Source organism: Mus caroli, unplaced genomic scaffold, assembly GCF_978045245.1.
Source record: "Mus caroli unplaced genomic scaffold, Mus_caroli_1 scaffold_9, whole genome shotgun sequence".
Taxonomy (NCBI): Eukaryota; Metazoa; Chordata; class Mammalia; order Rodentia; family Muridae; genus Mus; species Mus caroli.
In genome coordinates, this window is record NW_028227264.1 from 19,986,124 (window position 1) to 20,012,907 (window position 26,784).

The 26,784-nt window shown below is 42.4% G+C and overlaps 1 protein-coding gene across 1 annotated transcript in view; it reads left to right on the forward strand.

Annotated features, from left to right (window-relative positions):
• Positions 1-22,205: 22,205 nt before the first annotated feature.
• Slc2a12 (solute carrier family 2 member 12) overlaps positions 22,206-26,784 on the forward strand; it is a 55,923-nt gene continuing 51,344 nt past the window's right edge. Inside the window, exon 1 of the mRNA XM_021174503.3 lies at positions 22,206-22,953. Coding sequence (XP_021030162.1) covers positions 22,839-22,953 — 115 coding nt within the window. The 5' untranslated portion in view covers positions 22,206-22,838. The remainder of the gene's footprint in view (positions 22,954-26,784) is intronic.

A 26,784-nucleotide genomic window follows, 5' to 3' on the forward strand; every position in this document is an offset into this window, starting at 1 on the left:
GAGAGTTGGGTGATGACTGAAAAAGCTTCTCTTGAAGTAGTTACCCTGCAAAATGTATTCATTCATTCATTCATTCATTCATTTCCTGAGCCTAAGGCAACTATGGACATGTTCTATAGTTTTAATTGCCTTCCATGGTGTTTAAATGTTCCATAGTATAGAGAGAAAAACGAAAAGGGAGCACCTTCAAGGGAGCAGGAAAGAGAAACCAGATTCACGAGGGTTCAGTTTACCTTTGTCCTCGTTTTGGATAGGTGGAGTGAGACCTATGCTTCCCGACCCCAGGACAGCGGCACACGAGGACAGTGGCACAGGAGGACAGTGGTGTAAGTGGTTTATGCTTCTGTGTTTTTGGATAACTAAAGTCAAAGCGCTTAACCAGATGTGAGGGCACGGGACCGCAGTCCCAGAATTTGGGAGGTTGAGGTGGGAAGGTCAGGAGTTCAAGGCCGTCTTCCTTGGCTAAACAGTGAGTGTGAAGCCAGCCCGGCTGCCCAGGACCTCCATTCTTTCACAGTTTGTTCAGAAAGCAAGAAAAATGACTGTTTGTATCTATCCAGCCCATGAGTGGTGAGCAGGATTCTGGAGGTAAGGAGGATAATGAAGGTTCCCCAACAATCTGAGAACAGATTGTAGGATATTATTTCCCCCCACTTGCCTGAGATAATACAGACCTATTTTCCCCACTTGGCTTCTATTCTGCCGTAAACACCTTAAAGCAAGATGGTTGATGTGATAAAGCATTTCAGCCAGTTCATGCCCAAGGCCTTAAATACTGTATTGCCAAGTAGAAAGAATTTACTGTGAAGTGCAAGGTAGCCAGCACAAGGGATGGGACTCACAATGGTCTCGTGAACCTGTGCTGCTGTAGAGACTCTACAGCCTTCAATTTATCGGGAGCCAGCCCAGGCTACCAACACATTTAAGTCTTAAGACTTAATGTTTCTTTGCAGATAGTTTCTCATGCCCAAGGTAGGCTCGAGTGGTATATTCTGAAACTCACATTCTACCTCAAGTCTCTGTAAAAGCCAAAATAAAGTTTCTGCAAACATTTAAAATTGTAACACTAAGGAAGCCATACAGAACTAAAAAACAAAGTGTCCTTCTGAAACAGTGTTTGGGACCTAGAGAGATATGGAAAGTTGTTTGTTGGATATGTTATGAGAAGATAAAGAAACCCAGATCAAAGACTTGTCTCTGTAATTCACATTTAGAAAGGAAGAGAAGGCAAGGGATTGGTGCAGAGATGGAAGCCAGAAAAGTCTCTTTTATTCTGGTCTCACCCTTTGCTTTGCACCAGGCTCAGTGTACGCATATGGCAAGTATTTGGATGGGTGGATGGAAAGATGGTGGATGGATGGATGGATGGATGGACTGATTTCCAAATAAATGACAACTTCTCTTTTCTCTAGGTTCAAAGACACCTAGACAGGCTCAGAGGCAGCACAGGCAGGAAACTAACGGGTCTCACAGAAATTTCACGCAGTTGGAGGATGACGGAAGCAAATCAAGTTCAAGTGGGACCCTCTGTCCATTCCTCTAGTATTACCCCATCCTCTTCTCTGTCCTTGCAACTGGAAACCTGCCCTTCCCTTACTATATCAACAGGGGATAGCAGAGAAGAGGAAATGTAGGCTCCTGGCCCTGTGTGCTAAGGCTCTCTGCCCCCAGCCTCCAAGCCACACAAACATCTCAAAGCAGTTTTCCTCACCTATGTACTTTTAAAGGTTAGGTGGGAGGAGTTTGAAGTGTGCTTGTTCACTGTAAACTCTTGTTAGTTTCTCTCCACTGTGTTGATCACTACACTGCTGCCACATGCTACTTAAACCTTGTTTATCAAGAGATGATAAGAGTTTAAATGGATAAACAGGCAAGTAGATTAGACCCAAGTGTCTTTTTAAAGGTTCGGAGAGTAGAATGTAATAGGAAGAATCCCTCAATCATTTGGATTATAATCAAGATTCCCCAATATGCTGTTATTATAGTTGTTGTGTGTAAGCTACTAGAGGCTTCACAAATGCTATGTGAGTGCTCTACCACTGAGCCAAATCCCTAGCAACTCTGTCCTCTTTTTAACTGTTAAGAATTCCTGCTAACATCTTGAGGGACGGGAGCTCTTCAGAACACATCAGAACTGTCATTCCAGCAGATCCATTCCTGACTTTATGTTAAAGTTAATTATCTCAGCCTTACAGTACCTTCTCTATCAATGAGGGCAGGACTGGATCTCTGGCCAGTGTCATTAATAGGATAAACTATCTAAAGACGGAGTTTGGGAAATGTTACCTTAGACCTGCCATTTCTCTTCCTGATAGCTGTCACCAAGTCTGGGATTGAAGACCAGCCCCCATACTTTCCCTTGGGAGTTACTATTTTTGCTGGGTGTGTGGCTTTCTGGAATGTTGAGTTGTAAAACTCTAATGAACCTTAGCTTATTGGGGACCCCCCGAGGGAACAACGTGGAGCCAGGGATCAATAAAAAAGCAAGAGGAATTTATTGTGTTGTTCCAGCATGCTCGGGCCATCATCCTGCACAGGAAGGAGAGGCAGAGACCCCTGGCAGGGTTCGTTGAGTTTTTATACAGTTTCCAGGGGCGCAATAGAGCATCAGCAACTAGGCACCATATGATTGGCGGTATAGTGCACCCTTTAAACTGATTGGTCTTTAGGGAATGAGGTAGCAGGGGCTTAATTAGCCTCTTTCTTCCAGACTACATGCTCTCTGTCCTGACTCTTCTAGGAGGGGAGGGGTGTGATGGAATTTTCCATCGTCTCTGAGCCAACCTCTTTAGAGTCAGTTCAGACTATTGTAAAGCCTGGAGATTTAGGGACCTTGTTGGTTTCTCTCCACTGTACTGGTCACCACACTGCTGCCACAAGCTCGTTAAACCTTGTTTATTAAGAGACAGTAGAGTTTGAATGGACAAATGGGCAAGCAGATTAGGCATCATGGCTGGATTCTCATCTACTGGCTGCTGTTGCCTTCACCACCCTTACCCCCCAGGGGAGGGGGAGAGACAGATAGTGTTTATGTACCACGTTCAGAATTTTAAGATGACTTTCAATCCTCCATCTGATTTTTATCTTAAGTAAAATCTTTTGAGAGAATGAATATTAGGAAATCTTTACACTCTGGATAACATTTGCCAAAAAGAACTGTGGCTTTACAGATGATCATCCAACTATTAATCAAGGGAAAAAGAAAGGATAGAAACTTGTAAAGCACCTGGAGAGTTCAGGAGAATCAGGTGCTAGGAGCTGGAAAGAAACAAAACAAAACAAAAAAAAAAAAAAAATAAAACAAACAAAAACAAAACAAAAAACCCAATCCAACTTCTGCCAAGTTCCTCAGTTCCCCCAACCCTCTATACATGAATTATTAATATAATCTAAACAGTGAATTAATTCCACAGTTGTATTTTCTTTTACATTAGGGTAGGCCCCAATAATTACACAGGGAAACCAAAATTTATTTAAAATTGCACCTCAATAGGTGAGCAGTTAAATGATCTACTGCAGCCTCCTATGCTAATATCTGCCTATCCCCTCCCCGACAGCCCCATCTCATGATATTGCATATTATTATTGATCTGGTTCTTTGGGCTTCAGGTGTGTTTCCATGATCTTTCTCTGGACTTCCTACAGCTCCGACTGCTCCATCTTCCTGGCTGATCTGAATCTCCCTCTCTCCCTCTCTCCCTCTCTCCCTCTCTCCCTCTCTCCCTCTCTCCCTCTCTCCCTCTCTCCCTCTCTCCCTCTCTCCTTCTCTCCCTCTGGTTGGCAGACATCCCTCACTATTCTCCATTCTGTCCAGCCATTGTGTGATCAGCATTTATTGACAAGGCAGAGAATAAATAGTAATAACTGTTTACACAAACTTGAGATAGGAGATTATGCAAGGGCAGAGAAATCAGCATTTGAGCAACACAAGGGTAAACTTTACACAGTACACAAAAATCATTACGCCTGCACTCCTGTTTTCCACCAGTTGTTAGGAATACCTATGTAGCATCTTAAGAGTGTTACCAGGAATTTTTGGGAGCTCCGTGTAGGCTGTTTATGTGTTACCATGGAAAGTGGGGAACTCCCCTTGGGATCTTAATCTTATTCATAAGAGATTTTAAAAACAGACTCATTAGGATACCAAAGGGCGATTTTATTAGCATTTGAGAGAAAGCAACAGAGAGGGTGAGCTGCTCAGAGGAGATGAAAAAGATGAAAAGAAAGAGTCTTGTGGTGTATGAGTTAGGTTAGCATGTTTAGCAGCAGAAGCTTAGCAAGCAGTCACAGGATAGCTAGCAGCTACATGGCAAAAACCAGTAGGCTTTAGCTAGGATCTAAAAGAAAGACAGAAAAGAAGTAAATGGTATGCCCTTAGTTAAGACAGACTTGGAGGAGCTGCACCAAGGTGGCTTTGTAAGTGACTGGACTGAGGGACGTTTCAGAAAAGATACATTGTCTCATTAAAGGGAAATTACTCCTTTCCTTTTGTTAGCTTTCTTTACATGTAACAGCCTTTGGATTAAGTATTTTTATTTTATGCAAATGAGTATTTTTTTTTCCTGGCATATACGCATGCACACAGTGTGTGTGAGTTACATGTGGATGCTGGAGAAGGACCTCAGATTCATTGGAACCGGGGTAGGTACTAGGAACAGAGCCCAAGTCCTCTGCAAGAGCAAGCAGTAAGGGCTCTTGATCACTAAGCTGGCTCTCTAACCCATGTTACCCTTGAGTGACAAGATGACAGTATGAAATTTTGTAATATTTGGAGCAGGTCAGAGGGCCATGTCTCTACCCAAGACCAGGCATATTCTGTTCTTTTGACTAAGCCTTACAAAGCAGTTCTGCTGATGTTTACGACGGGGGTGGGGAGTGTGTGTGTGTGGAGGGTGTGGAGGGTGGGAGTTGGGATACAAAGTAGCCTCTAAGGCTACCTTAACAGAAAGAAAACAAAATCAGACTTTCCATTCACGCTTGGGCTCAGCCCCAGGTTCCAGGCTACATTATCCAGTTATCACTGCAGGCTGTTGCAAGCCTACATCTGTTGACTAGGGGATGGTGTATGCTAGCTGGCAGGCTGTTGCAAGCCTGCCCCTTGGCTAAAGCAAAGTATAAGTTCATTGGCAGGCCCGGAAAATTGCTATTTCCCAGAAGAATGTTATAGGAATATTGCCAAAATGAGGGCACTTGGCTTTGGGCAAACATCTAGGCCCTTTACCCAAAGTCAATATATGTCTCCTTGTCTTAGAGCTGAGTAAACTGAATTTATAGAGATCATTTCATTTTCTAAAAGTCCAAAAATAAAGATAAAACATTAGAACTTATGTCATCTTACCCTTGATTGGTTCTTTCTTAATGTGACTTTCTGCATCAGTGGAACTCTTGGCAGTAATAGCAGCTATCATTTACTGGGGAGCACTATGTTCAAATATTGGCTTAAATCCTGCTTCTGCATTAGCTAAGTTAATCCTTTTGCGAAGACCGTGAGATGGATGGGCATCATTATTATCCCATTATAGAGATGGGGAGGAATCTGGAGCATAAAGAGGCCCCAGAGCTACCAGTGGTATAGACATTATGAAAACCAAGTCCCAGAATCTTCAAACGACCTGTTAATGACTCCATACAAGGTCAAGGTGGGGTTTCATGGTGAGTCCTCTCCTCTTCATCCTGCTCTTCTGGACAGGGTTCAGAAAATAGTGAGCAAATCAAAATTTCAGACACCCTGGAGGAATGTGAACAAGGTGGTCATGACCTTACCTCAATACTATTAGAGGCTGCCTAGAGACTATTAATGGGGGAAACAGAATGGTGAGTTATTACACCACTCTCCTCTGAACTCCGGTTGGCAATACAGCCCTGGGAGCTGAGAAAAGGGATAGATGACCCACCCTGGAAGATAGGAGGATAGTGATGGCTACGGTACCTGAAAAATGCTCACAGGAAGGGATCAATGAGAAGAGAAAAAGAATGTGTCACCTACCCATTCCATTCCAAGTACTAGAAGGTATAAAATATAGCTGAGCCTCAGGGAAACCCCAAACCAACATCATGGTCATGGGACCACGGAATTGCAGCTTCCTCCCATTGTCTCCTCCGTTACCTTCACATTTCCTATGCTGTATATGCATGTGTATGTTATATACACCCCATGTATGTATGCATGTTCACATGTATGTGGGTACACATGTATGCATATGCATGTGGAAGCCCAAGATTGACATGAGGATCTTTCTCAGTCACTCTTCACCTTATTCCTTGAGGCAGGGTGTCTCACTGAGCCCAGCTTGGCAGGATGGACTGGCTAGCTTGCTTTAGGATGCCATCTTCATCCCCAAGCTGTAATAACAGATGAATCAGTAAACTCATCCAGCATTTCCATGGTTTCTGAGGGTCCAGATTCTGGTCTTCATACTCACACAGCAGATACTTTACTAACAGGGCCATCTTCCCAGACCTGACTCCTCATAGTCTGAGTGTCTTCTGGCTACAGTAACTCTAGCTTCCACAAGCTTGGACCTTCCATGACCCTGGCTCTAGACCCCACACCAAACACTCTATTAACCCAAATACTCACCATTGTAACAGATACAGTACAGTGTCCTTGGTCACCTCCATTCTCCCCTCCAACCCACTGAGAAGAATAGAAATCTACACATATCCAGGTTTCTTTGCTATGGGTTTCCAGGTACCAATTAGATGCAACCACATAAGGGAACATATGGTCGACAGCAGGGGAGCTTCTGCTAGCCTCCAGGATCGAACAGACATAGGCTGCAGCACAGATAGCTTCTCATGAACAAAGTTTTGGATGCAGAGATTGTCTAATCCTGGACCTGAAATAAAACGATAAATTTATATTCTCTCCCTCCCTCCCTCCCTCCCTCCCTCCCTCCCTCCCTCCCTCCCTCCCTCCCTCCCTCCCTTCCTTGTGGTATGTGGTGTGGTGTGTGTGTGTATGTGTTTGTGTGGTGTGTGTGTGTATGTGTGTGTGTGTGTGTGTGTGTGTGTGTGTATCTGTATGGCCTGTCACTTTCCACCTTAATTTTTTTCAAGACATAGTCTCTTGTTTTATCAGGAGAGTCCATTTTTGGCTATACTTGTTGGTGAGTGAAACACAGAAATCTGTCTAGCTCTGTCTCCCCATATCATGGTCACAGATATGAGTTGACTACACAGCTTTTACATGTGTGCTAGGAACTTGAACTCATGTCTTTGTGCTTGCGTAGTAGGCATCTTACCTCCCCTCTACCCTGTGCTATGTAACAGAAGTCCTGACCCTGAATGGATCAGTAGATCCATTTGCCTCCACCACAGAGTGCTAGCTCCCACCCTCTTATCTGCCTTTCTTCATTTTTTTAGGGGCAGACAGTCTCCGTAGCCCAGATTGACCTCAAACTTGTAAGCTTCCTGTTTCTATCTCTCAACTGCTGTGTGTGTGTGTGTGTGTGTGTGTGTGTGTGTGTGTGTGTGGCGCCTGGCAGAGGTGACATGTCCTGTCCTCAGTGCTCTACTTGGCAGCTTAGATGCAGGAGCTCAGCTGATGTGTCAGTTCTACATTGTCCTGAGACATAATCCCAAATGCTTGTAATCTGAGTTTTCAGACCTTACAATAGTATATTATAAATCCTCTAATTCCTGTGTTGACTTTCCTTCTGCTTCAAGGTCCGACTAGCTCTCACTGACAAACCTACTCTGCAACTTTCTTCAGGGGGAAATAACCTGAAAAAAGCACTTCCAGCTCTCGCTTTGCCTCTCTGCCCACGGAATATTTTTGCCTTGGTTTGTTCAGTTTTACTGGAAGAGGTGGAAGCAAATGGGAGACTCAGTAAGTAATAAGAGGAGACCATCTGCGGAGGAGAGGGCTGAGCAGGGAGCCGTGGGCTTGCTCAGCGGAGTCCAGGGTGCAACTAGATTGCAGAGCTAAACCAGAAAGATCTGAGTCTGCAAGACCAGCTCATACCGGGCCATGATGACATAGTGGAAGGTTCTGATGAGAGGTTGTGGTAAGCCTAGACTCTAATGGCTGAGCCATCTCTCCTGCCACGATGAAAGGTTTGAAAATTAAGTAATTTTGATTTTAAGCCCTCCATGATGGCTCATGTCTAGAATCCCAGTACCCAGGAGGCAGAAGCCGAGATAGGTGAGGCCACTAAACCCCAGCCAGGTCTGCCTGTGAGTTGCAGGCAAGCCACAGCTACATACCAAGATCTTGTCTCAAATGAAACAAGACATCTAGATTTAGACTAAACCCTTCTTGGCTGCAATTCGGAATCTGTTGAGGCAGAGAAGACCTGTGCTGCGTGGTTGGCTGTCATGTGGGAGGTGGTAAGGCAGCCTGGATTTAGAGAGTGGCAGGGAGGATTTGCGAGTTGACCCAAGAGGTTTCTAGCAGGCAGAGTCATCTGGAAAAAAAAACCCTTGTTTTCAAAACATATTCACGGGGGCAGATCCAAGTTTTTAGGGCCTGAAGTTGATAAAATGTGTTGCTCATATGTGACACAAATAATTATTCAAAATTAAGTATGAAAGTGAGTATTTCAATAAAATGCTATGGAACTATCTAGCATCCTAAAATTTGCAGGACTGAGGAATTGTCTGGTATGCCTCTCTGGTGTTCTTCCCTTTGTGTTTAGTCTGAACCTTTGACTCTCTTTCAGAGCAGTGTTTCTGTGGTAGTTCCTTCTGTATAAGTGTTCCACCATGACATGGCCTGGAGCCACAAACCAGGCAGGTCCACATGGAGAGCCATCATCCACTTCATAGCCTTGTACTCTTCTCTGCTTCAGGAATGATGAGGTGGAGCACGTGCCACAAGAGTTGGAGTTATGGGCGCAGAACGGGGAGGGGGCTGGAAATAGCTATGTATACACAAGTATGCCCAAGAAGGCAAACTTAACCCACAGAAGTGACATAGACTACTATGAAAGAGGCTGAGGCAGGAGGATTACAAGTTCCAGACTTACCTGAGCAACTTAATGAGCCCATGCCTCAAACAGTGAGAAAGAAGATTGGGAATTCAGCTCAGAGGTAGAGCTATGTTCCACATGAAGCGTGAATGAGGCCCTAGCTTCAATCCCCAGTGCATAAAATAAGAGGAAGGGAAAAGAACAGAACAAAAAGAAAGCCAATATTTTCCAGCTTGATGCACCCAGTCAGCTCCAAAATAGTCCATGGCCACATTTTTAAAAAGTCACAAGAATAAACCTCAAGTCCTGTCCTTAACTGGATTGGGTACATACACAGACTGTTATATTTGAATATGTTGCTTTTGTTCCAAACACATTGTCTACACAGCTGTCTCCACTTAAACAAAACAAAATAAAACAAAAGCAAAAACAAAAATACAAAAACAAATAAAAGAACCCCCATTTCACCCTGGCTTTCCTAGAGTAAAAAAATAAAAACAGCCTTCCTGTGTGTTCCCTATTCTCTTCCTTTTCCTTTTCTTCCCCTCCCCCATCCCTTCCTCCTTTCTCTTTCTTTCCCCTTTGGGACAGGGTCTCACTATGTGACTTTAGGCTAACCTGGAGCTTGGGATTCTTCCTCTCCTAGTCCTGACTGCTGGGATTTCGCATGTGCAGCTCTGTGCGTAACTTGAGGGTTGATGTGTTCATAAAAAGATAAAGAGAGGAGGGGATATGTTTTGGTGGACGTGTGGTGAGGTGTGGGTAAAGGATTTGCCTCCACCAGCCCATGCTGAGGCATCCCTTCCCCTGAGGGATGAGCCACATGATGGTATAGTGTAGAATAGAGTTTATTCAGGGCATGTGAAGAGGAGTTAAGAGGTTAGCAGAGAGAGAGAGAGAGAGAGAGAGAGAGAGAGAGAGAGAGAGAGAGAGAGAGAGAGAGAAGAGGCCAGTCAGCCAGCCAGCCAGCCATGAGCATGTGGGGGGGGGAGGTGGGGGGGGAGAGGAAAGGGAGAGGGGAGGGAGTGGGGAGAGAGGGGGAAAGGGGAGAGGGGACAGAGAGGGAACAGGAAGGCAAGAGCAAGAGAGAGATGAGGGGGCAAGCAGCCCCTTTTATAGTGAGTCAGGCACACCTGGCTGTTGCCAGGTAATTGAGGGGGGGACCCTAGACAAAACAAAACAAAACAAAACAACAAAAAAAAAACGCTAACAGCAGTCCTCATTTCTGAAAACATTTGTCATGCAAAATTTGGTTAAATTAATTTGCTTTACTTTTCTTTTGTTAACCTGCCCTGTGTGTGTCTGTGTGTGTGTGTCTCTGTGTTCGTGTCTCTGTGTGTTTGTGTGAATGTGTGGGTGTGTCTGTGTGTCTCTGTGTGCGTGTCTGTATGCCTGTCTGTGTCTGTATGCGTGTCTGTGTGAGTGTGTATGTGTGTGTGTGTGTGCATGCACATGTGGAGTGCAAAGGTCCACCTCAGGTATTGTTCTTTAAAAGCTATCCATTCTCAGACAAAGTATTTTTCTTTTCTTTTCTTTTCTTTTCTTTTCTTTTCTTTTCTTTTCTTTTCTTTTCTTTTCTTTTTTCTTTTAAAAAGATTTATTTATTTACTTATTTTATATGAGTACACTGTCACTGTCTTTAGACACACCAGAAGAGTGAATCAGATCCCATTACAGGTGATTGTGAGCTACCATGTGGTTGCTGGGAATTGAACCCAGGACCTCTGGAAGAGCAGTCAGTGCTCTTAACTGCTGAGCCATTTCTCCAGCCCAGCAAAGTATTTTCTAAGACCAAGCCTATATTCCACTGTTTAGGCTAGGCTGTCTGGTCAGCAAGCACTAGGGATCTCTATTTCTGAAGCACTGGAATTAAAAGGAAATACATGCCCAACTTAGAAAAAAAAGTATGTGTATGTGTGTGCATTTGTGTGTATATACATATTTTAATTTAAAAATCATTTATTTTTTGAGAATATAGTATAATTACATCATTTTTCCTGTTTCTTTGTCCACCCTCCAAACCCTCCCATTTACCTCTCCATGCTCTTTTTCAAATTCACAGGCTCATTTCTCATTAATTGTTATTATATGTACATATGTATATGTATATAACATATATGTATACTATAACTTTCTATACAGAACCTGCTTGCCTGTATAATTACGTGTATATATGTTTTCAGGGCTGACTGTTTGGTATGGGATAATCAACTGATGTGCTTTCCTCTGAGGAAGACTGTGCCTCCCGCTCTCAGCACTCCTTAGTTACCTATAGTTCCTTGTGGAGGTGGGGGCCTCTTGGGCTTTCTCTCATCCACAGTAGATGTCTGTTCATCAGCTCGTGTTTAGTCGTGCTGGTGAGATTTTATGGGTATAGCTTGTGACGTTCCTGGAAGACACTACCTCACAGTCCTTCAGGGTTTTGCAATCTTTCTGGTGTAGAAACTGTACTGTAGATGTACCCGTTGGGACTAAGCTCCACAACTCTGCATTTTGATTGGTTGTGGTTTTCTGTAATGGTCTCCGTCTGTTGCGAAGAAAGGTTCCCTTGGTGAGGGGTGAGGAGTGTACTCATCAGTGGGTATAAGGACGAGCATTTCCAGTGTAGTCAGGGGTTATGCTGGTTTAGTAAAGTGGTGGCTGTAGGTTCTCTTCTAAGATCCGTGACTTCACTAGCCCAGTGTAGTAGGCTAGGTGTCCAGTCCCAGGCATTTGCTCCATGCTGAGCAGGTCTCATGTCCAATTAGAGAGCAACTGGTTACTGCCAAAGTATGGGCGCCAGTTAGGGCTATCATGCCTTGCTGATTGTTGTTACGGTTCATAGGCATCAGAGCTGGGTAGGACTGTGTTGGCTGCTTTTCTTTTTTGGAAGTTTGCATACACCTTCTGGTACCGTGAGAGCTAGTCCTCTGGGAGAAGGCTTTTAGGTCAGATCCAGTGGCCCCTGGGCCTTGTGTCTGAAGTGCATGGAGTCTTCAGCAATAAGGACCTACACTCTAGCTTCCACCTCTGGGTGGCAGCCAACCACACACACACACACACACACACACACACACACACACAGAAAGAGAGAGAGAGAGAGACTTACGCCTGGGTGTTGGGGGTTTTATTAGCTGGTTTTGGCTCTTTAATGGAGTATTATCAGCCCAGATGGCAAACTTTCTTTAAATTATATATCCATATTTATACAGCAACTTACCTGTCTTATAGGTATTTTAGGTAGTAGTTAACAGTGTTATTCTTCATGACTGTTTTAGCAATCCTTACTATTATTTACTCTTTTCTTTATTTATCCTCTCCCTAATTAGAGCCCCTCATCTCCCCCATTTCCTCTTTCAGATCACTGGGATCCCATTATTCCCCTAGCCATTGCTTCCTACCACCCATCAATGTTCCCTTTTTACTTTCCTAGTTTCTGCAGCTACTGCAGGATACATACTCACTTGTGATAATTTGAAGCTAGGAGCCTCATATGAGAACAAACATGTGATGTTCTGTCAGGAGCTATCTAGGAAAGGCTAAGGCTAGCAGGTCACCTTCCTGGAGATGGACCACCATTATTGAATGGTCTGTGATGATGAGCTCTGAGAGGCAAGGCCCCAAGAGACTTCATCCCAGGATTGCTTCTTGCACTGATATGCCTTTCCTGTCACTAATATAGCCTAAGGATTCCTGGGCATCAGCCCACCCTATTGAGCAGATTTCCTGCAGATCAACATAAAGATGAACTTTCATGAATTAATGCTGTTTATATGAATTAATTATTTCATAGAATTTCTGATTTGATTAAAATAATGTTAGGAAGAAAGTTTTAAGATGGCTTTACTCGTTTTGCTGGGAAGATATAATAAAGTTGGAATCAAGAATAGAATGTGCCGCCTCCTCACAAGGCAGTAAGTAAAGGTTCCATAAGCAATACAATGAGCTTTCATAATTACACTAAAAAGAGAGATAGGCTTGGGGCAAATTTGCATTCAAAGAAAAGCATTCAAGTAGGTCCAAGGATGAAGACACAGGTGTGCACTATGATAAGGCAAGGCCATGCAAAACCTGTTGCTTTGAACTTATAATGATCTTACAGAATGAAGCATTGCTTTGAACTTGTTATTGATAACTTTCTGTAACTCTCCTTTTTTTGTAACATTTTATCTATGACGTAATTCTTTCTTACACAGAGAACTTTTTGTCTAAAAAGCTATAAAATTTTTGAAAGCAATAAAGGTAGTGTAGTCATTTTCTGCTTTACTTGATATGTGCTGTCTCCGTGACTTTTTTCCTTTCATGTCTTTCCTCTCTGGTTCAAGAGTTAACAAGCTCTGAGCCTCTTCTTGCCTGGCCAGTGAGAGGCTTCTGGCTGACTCACCAGAGAAAGGAAAACTCACAGTAAGTCCTTTTTTTGTAATTCCCTAGTGCTTATACAAGCATTAAGAGTTAAGTATTTTAGTGCTTATAGAAACACAGAACAGTAACAAAGAGTTAAGTCCCCCCAGTGCTTATTTAAGCACAGAGAGTTAAAGAGAAAAGAAGCCAGCAGCTTTCAGCCAAGAATAAGCAAGAGTGTTAAGTTTCCAGAAGCCATCAGCTTCTAGCCTCCAGTACAGTTAGAGTTACAAGTGTGGAGAGCACCAGTCTTTTGGCTTTTGTCCAACTCTGTTCCACTTCAGCTCTGAACCCCAAAATGCTGGGGCAGACCCCTGGCAATGTTTGTCTTTATGGGTCTGGGTTACCTCACTCAACATGATCTTTTCTCATTCCATTCATTTACCTGCAAAGTTCACTATTTCGTGGTTTTTTTTTTTTCAGATGAATAGTATTCCACATTTTTATTATCCACTCATCAGTTGAGGGGCATTTAAGTCATCTCCATTTTCTAACTGTTGTGAGCAAAGCAGCAATGAATATGGCTGAGCAAATATGTGTGGAGTCCTTTGGGCATATGCCGAGATGTTGCATAGCTACCTCGTATGGTAGATTATCTTTAGATTTCTGACAGTTCTCCACACTGATTTCTGGAGGGGCTGCTCCACTTTGCAAACTCCCTTCCTCCATCTTCTCTGGCATTTGTGGTCAGTTGTTATCTTTGCCATTCTGACTGTGGTAAGATAAGATCTTTAAGCTGCCTTGGTTTTTATTTCCCTAGAGATCAGGAACATACACACACACACACACACACACACACACACAGAGAGAGAGAGAGAGAGAGAGAGAGAGAGAGAGAGAGAGAGAGAGAGAGAGAGAGATTGCTTAGTCATTCTTTTTTCTTCTTTTGAAAACTCTGCTCAGACGCAGGCCCATTTTTTGAATGAATCATTTGTTAGTTATTTTGACTGTTTTGGATATTTGTTTCATCTACTCTGGATAGTAATCTCCTGTCAGATGTATAGCTAGCAAAGATTCTCTCCCACTCCATGGGCTTCCTCTTCACTGATTGTTTCTTTAGTTGTGCAGAAGCCGCTTGGTTTTATGAAGTCCCACTTGTCGATTGCTGCATTAATTCCTGAGTCCTACTCAGGAAGTCTGTTCCTAAAGCTTTATCATGTGGGACGCTGCCTATATTTTCTTCTAGCAGTTCCATGGTTTCATATTTAGGTTTTGATCCATTTGGAGTTAGTTTTTGTGCAAGGGGACAGATATATGTCTAATTTCTTTCTTCTGAATGTGCACATGTAGCTTTTTGTTGAAGATGCTTTCTTTTCTCCGGTATGTATTTTGGGAATCATCATATATTAACATCTGAAGTTACATTCACTCCTGTCTGGGTCTGATTTTTTTGTTTGTTTGTTTCTGTCTGTTTTTGTGCTAGTGTGATAGTTCTTTTTTATGGCTCTGGCCCTGTAATGTATCTTGATATCTGGACTGGCAATCTCTCTAGAATTGTTCTTTTTTTTTTTTTTTCTCAGAACCATTTTGGCTATCTGGAGTCTTTCGTGGTCATACATGAATGTTAGGAAACTTCTCCCTGTTTCTGTGAAGAATGAGATGGGAGGTTTGACTGGGATTCCTTTGAATCTGTAAAGAGCTCTTGGTAGAATGGTTATTTTCACAGTTTTAATTTTACCAGTCCATGAGCACAGATACCTTTCTATTTTCTAATGTCTTTCTTTGTCTCCATCTTCAAAAGTTTAAAGTTGTCATTAAAGAGGTCCCTCACTTCCTGGGTTAGGTCTATCCCTAGGTCATTTTCTCTGAGGCTGTTGTGAGTGGGAGTGCACACAGGACCCTTTTCTCTTTACACTTGCTGGTGGTGGTTAGAAAAGCTGTTGATTTGTTCGACCTGATTCTGCATCCTGACACATTTGCTGAATTTCTAGAAGTTTCTGGTAGAATTTTTGGGATCTCTAATGTATAATATTATGTCATCTGAAAATACGGATAGTTTGTTTTGTTTTCCATATTTGTATCCGTTTAATCTCCTTGTCTTACTTTATTGCTCCAGCTAGTGCTTTGAGTGTGATATCAAACGGGAGGACGGGTACTGACTGAAAGCTGTAGAATGCTGCTGTGAATCCATTTAACCCTGCAATTTTTTCCTAGTTGAAAGCTATTATTATTATTATTATTATTATTATTATTATTATTATTATTAATTGATTGATTTATTTCAACCTCCTTATTCGTTATGGGTCTGTTAAGGCTGTTGGCTTCTTTGTTGTATGATTTTGGTGATTTGGCTTACTCATCCATTTCTTGAGTTGCATAATTAAGCCATTTGTTTTTTACTTCCAACTTAATGGTATACAGATTTGAAAGTATTCCCTTATAATATTTTGAATTCCGTTGGTAGTTGTTGTAATATCTCCCTGTTCACTTCTGAATCTGTTAACTTGGGCTCTCTCTTTCCTTTGGTTAATTGGACCAAGGGTCTGTCAATCTTGTCTTCTCAAAAAAAAAAAAAAAAAAACAGCTCTTAAGTTTGTTAACTCTTTTTTGTTCCTATTTCATTAGTTTCTACTCTGATTTTTATTATTTCTTGACATCAACCTGGTTTGCATTTGGGTTTTCTTGTTTATTTGTTTTGTTTTGTTTTTCTTGTTTACAATTTTTGAGTTGCATCATTAAGTCATTTATTTGTGCTCTTTTTGGTTGGCATTAAGGGCCATAAATTTTCCTGTAGGATATGTGTCCCAGATTTTTTGTTGTTGTTATTTTTATTTAGTTCCAGCAATTTTTTAAATTTCTTTTTTGATTTTTTTCTTTGAAACACTCATAATGCAGTTATGAGTTTTTTTAATCTCTAAAAATTAGAGATTTGTTTGCTGTCAATTTAATTGTGGTCTTATAGGAAACTCAGAGTTATTTCAATCTTTCTGAATGTACAAAGATTTATTCTGTGTCTTAGGATGCAGTCTACTCTAGAGAAGCCCCCATGTGCTCTGAGTGGAATGTATTCCTGCTTTGGGCTTGGGGCAGAATATTCTGGAGATACAAGTTAAGCGCATTTGATGTATGCTGTCATTTAATTCTAATAGTTCCAGTAATTCTAATAATTTTTAATACCTAGGATTTAAATGTCATTTAAATCTAATTGTCTTAGATGACCTGTCTATTACAGAAAATAAGGTATTGACATTATCTACTATTAATGGGTTGATATTACCATGTGCCTTTAAATTCAGTAGTATATATATTTTAAACATTTAAATGCATTGATGTTTTGCCTGCAGATATGTCAGTTTGAGGGTGTCAGATCTTCTGGGACTGAGGTTAAAGATAGCTATGAGCTGCCTTATATGTGTGGGGAATTGAACCCAGGTCTTTTGGAAGCCAGTGCTCTTAACCGCTGATCCCTTTTTCTAGTCCTAATAGTTTATTTATTTACTTATTTTATAAAATTGTGTTTAGAAGAGTTTGTTTAGAATAGTAATGCCTTTTTGGTTAACTAGTCCCTTGATGAGAATAAAGTGTCTGTCCTTTTTTTTTTTTTTTTTTAAAGATTTATTTATTTATTATATGTAAGTACACTGTACACTGTAGCTATCTTCAGACATTCCAGAAGAGGGCGCCAGATCTTGTTGCGGATGGTTGTAAGCCACCATGTGGTTGCTGGGATTTGAACTCTGGACCTTCGGAAGAGCAGTCGGGTGCTCTTACCCACTGAGCCATCTCACCAGCCCTGTCTGTCCATCTTTATCTCTTCTATTTAGCTTTGTTCTATTTGAAGTCTTTTTTTTCACTATTAGGATAGTGATAACTGCCATTCGTGTTATTATTAACATGTATGTGTTGTGCTCTTGTGATGTGGATTCTTGGTGTTGTTTGTGTACTCCATGGTACTTTGTATCTTAGTAAGTATAGCTTTGTATTTCTTTCCAGTCTCTTGGTTGTCATTATTCCTCTCTGCAGCTTCCAGCTTTGCTGCTCCCTGCATTTTCTTTGTTTGGTTTGCTAGATACTAAGTTTTAAAGCCATATATATATTTTATATATATATATATATATATATATATATATATATATATATATTTTACTTTCTCTTGCAACTAAGGTGGTGGATAGTTTTGCTGGGTATATTAGTCTCACTTTACCTTCATACCTTCATGATCTTTTAGGACGTGAAATGCATTGCTCCAGGTTCTTCTGGCTTTCCAAGTTTCCAATGAGAAATCAGCTATTATTCTGATAGGTTTTCTTTTATATGTGACTTGTGCTTTTTCTTTTGAAACTTTCAATACTCTTTCTTTGTTCTGTATACTTAGTGTTTTAACTATCATAGGGTTTTCTTTTCTGGTCTTAGTGTTTAACTACCATAGGGTTTTCTTTTCTGGTCTTGTTTATTTGTCTTCTTGTATCTGTGTGGGTATGTTGTTTCTAAGTTTAGGAAAGTTTTTCTCTATGGTCTTGTTAAACATCTGGTGTATGCTGTTGACTTGGGATTCTTCTTAATCCATTCTTATGATTTGAAGGTTTGGTCTTCTCATGGTCTCCCACATTTTCTGAATGGTTCTTTCCAGTGTTTGTGTGTATGTGTGTGTGTGTGTGTGTGAGGCAGGGGTGGTGAGGGTTTCAATCTCCTCTTCTATGAATAATAAACAAGCATCTACCATTAAGCTGTATTCCCATCCCTCCAAAAATTTTTGTTTTGTTTTGTTTTTTTGTTTTTCGAGACAGGGTTTCTCTGTGTAGCCCTGGCTGTCCTGGAACTCACTCTGTAGACCAGGCTGGCCGCGAACTCAGAAATCCACCTGCCTCTGCCTCCCGAGTGCTGGGATTAAAGGCGTGCGCCACCACGCCCGGTACCTCCAAAAATTTTAAGGCATACTTTTTACACATGACTGCTATCCCAACATATCAATTATACTTCATTTTAATTTTCCAAAGTTCTTGAGCAATGTATACATGAATATTTTTGAAGATTTGTATAAAATATTGAGTATATAATTTTCTATTTTTCCTACTTAAAGTAACAGTATCAACATTTTCTTGCATTGCTTCACTGTCTTATATTTAATGGTTAATGTATAATATTAAATACAGAAATCATATAATGAACTTACCTATGTTCATTTTGCTATTTAAGAGATTTGAAATAGTATGTTATGAATTGTAATAATACTCTAATGGTATGAAAGAAACACTTAAAACATTTAACAGCGTGGGGTGGGTAGAAGATGCCTATAACCCCAGCATTTAGTTGGCATAGGCAGAGGGCTCACCAAAGAACAGGATCATTCTGGAAAGTTCCATCACATCTCTTCTGAGGAAATTCCCACCCCAACCTCTAGAAGTAACCAATATTCTTCTTTTTCTTAAATTTATGTTTATTTATTTACATCCCAAACGTTTGCCCCTTCTGGGTCTCCCAATCACAGGCCTTCTGCCCATCCCCCCCACCCCCACCCCCCACCCCACTCCTCTGAGAGGGTGGGCAAGTGTTGAGATGTTGGGTTCTGCCAAAATACTTGTTCTCATCACAGCTTTACTTATGATATAGAAGAGTTGGGAACAGCCTAGGAGTCTGAAAGAAGAAAGGAGTGAGTGGGAGTGAGTGGGATACTCACTCATGTTATGGTATGCAGCAATAAAGGGAGCGAACTGATAGCTTAGGGGCAAACATGGGGGAGTCTCAAATCAAGCACAGGGAGAGAGGCTTTACATAGGAGTCCTCACGCACTCTCCCCTTGTAGAAGGATTCCAGACAGGTGGGCATAATTGACTGGCAAACAAAGAACCCGTACCTTCTGGAGGTCGGGGTGGGACTTTGCTCAGAGAGACACAAGGACCTTTCTGGGATGCTGTAACCAGGGTTTGGGCTGTGTGTATTTTCTGGAACATGGATAATGGCATTCTTAGGCTTTGTACCCAGTATTGTATGTAAAACTTTGCTGAAAAAAGAAACCTAAAGAGCGGAGACTTTGCTAACGATACTATATAGGAGGCATGTACCCTTACTTTAGTTATAACAAAAATTAATATATTTCAGTAGATGGGGGGATGGTAAATAGATAATTAGGAAAACATTGAGATAGTATTAAAAAATATAGGATTTCCTGTGTGAGTCAAACTTTTCATAATTAGACAATGGAAAGTATCTTTTAATGTTAGGCATGTTTGGTACAGTTTTGAATTTCGATTCTGGGGGCAATGATTTTTCACAAAACAAAGCATCTGTTGTCCCACGCTGCCATTTTGTAAGCCATAGTGTTTGAAGACCCGACAGCACTGCCTATCAACAGTGGTCTGAAGTACAATGTAGTGAACTTGTTGTTGAGATGAGTGACAGACTGCCTGTCTTCTGGTGACTGATTATATATTCTCTAAGAGGAAGAATAGCTTTTAATGTTGGCCTTGATAGTTCAGACTCCCTTGGGGCGTCCCACAGTGATACTTTCCCCAAAGGCAAAGTTGAGAGTAGGGACCAAGTGTCATAGGCAATCATAATTTGGGTTTTGATATTTCAAAAAGAGCTGTAGTTATTTGGCCCACTGACAGCTTTAATTATGATTATTTGTGTGTCAGATATCTTTTAAGCACATACAGCATGGCTGGTATCCTCCCAGGAGCTAGAAATACAGGGATAGATAAATGTACAGAAATCTACAACTTCCTGCCCTCTTGAAGTTCACATTTTGGTAATGATAAACATTGGATTTACAGGGATCAGTCTGGTAGCTGTAGGGACAGAAGTATGGGGTAGCTTTTCTTACCAACCATCTTTTTTGTTTGTTTGTTTGTTTTTTGTTTTTTCGAGACAGGGTTTCTCTGTGTAGCCCCTTGATAGTCATCACTAGCACAACCATAACAAAAGACTGGCTAACCCAAGGAACCATAGCACATTCTAAACTTCTAGCTAAACTTCGGTGTGGTAGAGGGCCCTCCAGAAACGAAGCTCCATGAAGAACGGATCTCATTCTTGGGTTCAGTAAAGACTGAACAGGACAGCCATGTAGAAAGGCAGATGGATCCCAAGGGTGTAGTCTAATGGTAACAACTCAAACAGAAACTCAGCAAGACCTGTGTGTTCACATTCTTGGTCTTTCTGTGTAGCATTCCTTCTGAGACTCCAGTGAAACACTGCTTGAAGGGAGAATGGGAAAGGTAACTCGAGTTTTATTGCCTGCTTTGAAGAAGGGCTCTAGCTTCTATGACTAACCTTGGGTAACCAGAATCCTGATCTCTATCGCTTGCTTTGGGGGAAAAGCAGAAGTGAATAGGCAGAAAGGTGGGACAAAGGCAAAGGAACTCTTTATGAGGGCTGAAAATACACAGCACACCCTGGTGTCCCACAGTGGAGTCAACTCTGATGTAAGAGAACAAAGTGAGTGTAGACCAGAGCTTGAGATAGCCAGGTGGCCTTAGTCAGGCAAACAATGAGACAAGAAACAGATTCAGATGCCAGGAGGCGATGCAGTCAGTCAGGTTGGTTCCTTATTCTTCTTGACTTCTGATTTATACCTACGGAGTCTTTGAATGGTTACAGATAGCTGAGCAAGGGTTGCTGAACCACTTACAATCGTAATAAGGTGTTCTAGAAGTGGGTTTGTCCTGTGCCTACACAATTGCTGCAGCAAACAATCCAATACTTCCTGCTAACAGGAAGCAGGGGTGTGGGAGCTGTCATAAAACAAAGCATTTGTACAAGTCACCCCACAGCAAGAACATTTGTCCCACCCCACACTAAGTTCATTACAGGTTCCTGGCAAGGGAATGTGATGAAATGATAAATATGTGTTTTTATATTCACAAATAAGCCCTGCAAACGCTGTAACTCACATGGGGACAAGCAAAAGCAGTTTCTCCAGCCATTTTGCATTATGAGTTCTTTGGTCTTGATACATTGATCTTCTCTAAGCTTCTACTAGTAATGAGACATGAGTGCGGTCTGTGGGGGATTCTTCCTAGAATGACCGGCACAAACATCAGGTGTATAATCAATCAATGCTCATTGCATACTAAATGAATTATAGTTGAATCTGTTTCCATGTCTTTCCAAAAGCATAATACAGCAATGCCTAGGGATGAGGGGAGAGGTGTTCAAATGATGCTAATGAAACACCTAATGATGATGCAAAGTGAGTGCAAAATAAGTAAACACAGGTCACTGCTTAGACAAGTGCAGACCTGCTTTCCCTCACAGAGGAATGGCTAGTATGAGAATCTGTGTTTCCTGGCATCTCTTAAGGTCGAGGAGCTAAAGATTATTGGACAGGGCTGGGATGTACCGTCCACCCCTGACCAGCTCTGAAGAGTTCGAGAGCACTGGGTGTATTTGTTTGTTTGGTACAGCTCTGGCACTCTGAACCCAGGACCTTGTGTGTAGTAGGCTCTACCACTGAGCCACAGCCTGCTCTAAAAAGCTTAGGCAAGCTACTTTAGCTCCCATTTTCTCTAACGCGCTTTATTTGGGAAAATAATCGCTCAAGGTCACACAACCAGCATTGATTTCTGTCTTATAAAGTACTTCATACGTTTACGTTTTTACCCCAGTGGTTTCTAAGGTGATGTCACAGCTTTCTCAGTGGATATGATTTGCTAAGGACGGAATGGATGGTAAAATATGTCAATCTGTCTGATTGTTTATGTAAGTACACATTCATAGACCAGTAAAACACCCCTCCCTCTGGTGCCCTGATTTGTTTCATGTTACAACAGCTCCAGTCATCTCTGAATACCGAGTGTCCTCCCGCCAGCCAAGCCAGCAAGCAACCTGACAGAAGATCCTCTGTTTGCCTCACTTTCAGGTCAACTGTGCATTTTTAAAAGGACTATCTTGCTATAAACTCAGGCTAGAAAGTGTCTAAAGAATCCATGCGACTGGAGTTGGGAGCAGGCCTTGATCCGTACCACGGGCCTAGAGAGAAAGCTATGCTAGGCATTTACCTAGACCCAAATCCCGTTGAAACAAACAACTTTTACGCGTTGTTTAAGCTGGTGAGTGTTGTGGCTTTTAGGGCAATAGGCTTGCTCACAAAAGAAATATTAATACTTTTCCTTCTGGTATGTCTTTACATAAAATGTTTCTCTTCGGCGAGATTAACTGATACCATCTGTGGGTATTTGTTCTCCACTCTTGGCTTGCAGACTTGCATTTAAATCTGCATGCTTCTTTTTCTAAGCTGCTTTTCAAATTGCGGGAACACAAGAGCTAGCCCTAGCCGGTGGCCAAACACTGCCTTTGAGTCCCAAGTCTTTTTAACCTCTTGCTTCCAACTCGCATCTAAAGGCAAAACAATCCTGGAGACACGGCCCTCCCCTTGCCTGTGATAGGCTGCTTGGAATAGCAACAGCCTGTGTCACCGAAAAGGGCAAAGCCTTCGGAAATAGAAACAAAGTTGGTTACAAATCACACTGGCTTTGCCCGAAGGTCGCCCCCCCTCCAACCCCTCCCACTCTTCTTTAGCATGCTGCCCATGGGGACAGTGACCACTGCTGTCAGCGCGGTAGGTCGGGGTGGTCCGGTGGCGAGCGAGCTGTAAGTACTACCGTGACCATGGTACCTGTTGAAAACACAGAGGGCCCCAATCTGCTGAACCAGAAGGGGAGAGAGGCGGAGACCGAAGGCAGCTGTGGAGCCAGCGGCGGACCACATCCTGCCTGCGCGGGAGGTAAAGTGAGACGGCCGGGCTGGCTCGGGTGACCGCTAGAGGGGACAGTCGTCCCCGCGAGCCCCTTCGGACTGTGCGTGTGCGTGGGAGTGCGTGTGCGCGCGCAGCCCGGGAGCGTGCCGGGTGTGTGGAAACGGGAATGCAGGGTTTGGTGCGACGCGGCGTGACCCACAGCCCTACATGCGGGGACCGAAGTCTCCTTGGGACTTTATGTGTTGAAACAGGAGCTACTGCAATGATGGGCTACATCAATTTGCTTTACGTAACGCAATGTACACATTCTTGGAAAGGTGGATCAGAGCCTCAGTTGTGAGCACGCACTTTTTTTGTTTATTGTCGCAAACGAACGGTGTGGAACAAGTGGACATTATGAGTTATCCCGTGCCCCTAAACTGCTCCCCTGCTTGTCCCTGCTTTCTTGGAAACTTGCCTTTCAAAATGAGATTCGTTGAATACTTTTCCTTACCAAAGAGAACTTTAGTAGTTTTTACGGTGTTATTTGTGCTTCACCGAGATGCTTGTCTTTGCTTCCACATGTATAATCCTCCACTTTTTTGTTTGTCCGCTTGTTTGTTTGTTTCTTGGTGCCTCTTTCTTTTTTATTTTTCAAGGGAATATATACTAATTGTGGTATGACAAACCCAATACAAATGACCCTCTTCTTCCTCTGCTTAATACTTTCTCATCAGCGCCACATGCTTCAATCATACATTCCATTCCCAAGTGGAATGTAACAAATAGTCACCAATGCTCAGCGACACAGAAGCCACTCACAGCCTTCCACCTGGGAATGGGTCTACCCAAGGATGTTTATGATTTGGGAACGGAATCCACTAAGCCTCACGCGGAAGTGAAGTGGTCCCACCCAAGAAATGCCTTGCTCCAGGCTTAGGGCCTTAGCCCAATCTTTCCTTCCCTCATCTAATGGAGGATGGACACCTGGGGCCATCTTTGACCTCTCTCTTTCCCCAAAGCCTTTCGGGCTGACTTTAAATTCTGTTAAGAGCAGGCAAGAGTAGTCAGATTGAAGGTGGAAAGGCCTTATCTTCACATGCCTGAGTAATTGAGCTGCAGAAGACAGCAGAACATTGGGATGGTGCTGGCAAACAAGGGGTTAATTAACTGCCAGCATGGCTTTTGCAACAACCATAAAGAGTTGACTAATTTTTACCACCTACCTGTAATGTCAGTATATAGGAGGAGGAGGAGGCAGAAGGATTTAGGCCAACCAGGATGACATAGTGAGCCCATCTCCACACGTACACACAGGCACATGCACACCTTTAAGGTAGCTTTGAAAGCACAGTGTACCATCATATCTTCTATTGTACACACTTACAATTATCCTCTTGGAAGGTAATGTGTGAACATGCTCATCCATCTTGAATATTTATGCAGAAGGTAACGTGAAAGGGCCACTGCTTCTCACTGCAAAAAGTGAACACCTCAAATAATTTATCAAATTTAATCCCAAATGAGTCTTCATTATGGAGAAGAAAAAAAAACCTGAAGTTTTCACTGGCATCTCACATGACTACAGCTTTGGGTTATGTTTGTATAGTTTATATTTATATGAATGTGAACATTTTAGATGTCCTGAAATCGTGTGAAGTATCTCTTGACACCTTTAAGCAGTCCTGGGCATATATGTACATGTATATAATACGACCTTGCTATATAGTTTTAAGAAGTCATTTATGTCTCCTTCTCTAATATTGGGATTATATTTTAGTTCATTTAAAGCAAGATGTTGATGCTTATTGAAACAATATTTGCCAAGCACTTTTTAGCCTCTTTGTATTTCAAACTTATGTAATTTCTTTTAATCAGGAAGTTCAGAGTATTTAAAATATGCTTGGTGATTTTCAGCATATTTCTGTATTTAGAGTTTTCCTATATTCCTAGGTAGGAAAAAAAATCAAGAGAAAAGGGAAATAAGTTATATATCCCGCTGTGGTGACTGATTAAACCATGTGAGATTCTGAAAAAGCAAACAGCAAAAAGATTGACAAAACTTTCAGCTCATCCCATCTGCACCCCAAACTCTCGCACATGGGGAAAGTGGTTTTGGCAAGTCTTCCTTGGCCAACTCCTTAATTAGGAAGGGCGCAGTGTCCCAGTAAATGGAAGACAGTGAGCATCATTGTTTTTCCAGGAACCTATGACTCAAAGTGAATATGTTGATAGTAAAATTTACAGAGTCTGTGGACACATTCTAATTGACCTTCTGAAGGAGGGTTATGTTCAACTCCAAATCCTGATGCTTGGACCTGATGCTCCATCGAGGTGAAGGCAGAGGCTACAAAGCTACCCCATCTTTCACAGGGTGAAGGGGACTTGGAGTCAGAGGGTGGGGTAGCTGTCAGAGGCTGGCGTGGAACTAACTTTGGAGGTTCCTGGGCTAGGCGCTCTGAGGCCTGCTCCTTCATCCTCAGCTCCCACGCTTTCCTCATTCTGACATCCAAACTCCTGCCCAGAGAGAGTTCTGGAAGCCTTCCCTGCCTCGGCTCCACTGTTTTTTCTCTCTCTCTCCTGCCTAAAAAGGTCAAAAGCCAAGAGCTGTATTTGTTGAATGAGTCAGAACTTCCCTTCTGGAAGTTCTGCTGCTTATCCTCCTCTGAAGACTTCAAAGCCTGGGACTTCAAAATACTTCCACTAATCAGAATAGCCCCAGGAGTGGTTCTTCGAGACTGGGAACCCGCGGGTGCCGAGAAAATGCACACAGGTAACTAAGACAGCCTGAGTGTCCCCTCGGGCTTAGCCTAATCTGGAACCTCGGAATGCAGCCATTCTGGCTTTCTTAGCCTGCCCACAGGGGACTTCTTCATGGAGGAAATTTATGGGGAACAAACCCATTCCCAGAGAAGAGAAAGTCAGGTCAACCAGCCTGGCCAGATGATAGAGACTTGATTTCAAAAAGATTGTTAACAGTAGGTCTATTATCTTGGGCAGAAATACTGAATGCCCGTGAGCGCACACACTACACGTAAATAAATGTATTCATGTTCTAAAACAACAAAATCACTGGCTCTTAAAACTGCATATTTAACAAAGGAATGGCTGACAGCAAGGAACTAACAGGATATGCGTAAAGCACGAGAGACTCCTGTATGATAATAAATCCGATTTTAAAGGTAAACATCTCCCTTTGGGTCTAGTCAGCATCTCTTTGATACTAGACATTTAACCTCACTTGGAAATCATGTCAGAGTTTCCAACTTGGGACTTTGCTTAGATATGAGGCTTGCGAAAATGGTTCCTAGGGAACTCGTAGGCTGCATTGGTTCCGCCACAAAGGCACTCGTGAGAAGAGCAGAGCTCTAGTCCCTTTCTAAGAACCACTGTCACCCAGAGAAGCAGCAGACAGGTTGTCTCTTTGCCACAGATCCTGGACCAACTACAGCCACAGGAGCAGGGACATCAAGCACTCAGGCTGTGGCAAGGACTTGGCAGACATGGCCCTACTGAGGGCTAGAACAGCCAGCCAAACCCTGAGGCCCAGCTGTGCGGCTGAGACTTTGCTGACATACACCTGCATGCTGGAACTGGCTTTTATGGCCAGGGTTCCTTCTGATAGGCCAGTGCTCCATTCCAGGTGTTAAATATTTCCAACATTGCCCTCCTCTCTGCCAGACTTGCCACAGTAGCTGAAGCAGCAAATTTCAGGGTCGTGCTTGTTGGTAACTGACAGGACTCTTGAGGTGAGCTTGGGACAGTGCTCCTTATGAATTTTCCAGTGGACACTTCTTTTTAAAAATTTTTTAATTAGGTATTTTCTTTATTTACATTTCAAATGTTATCCCCTTTCCTGGGTTCCCCTCTGAAAACCCC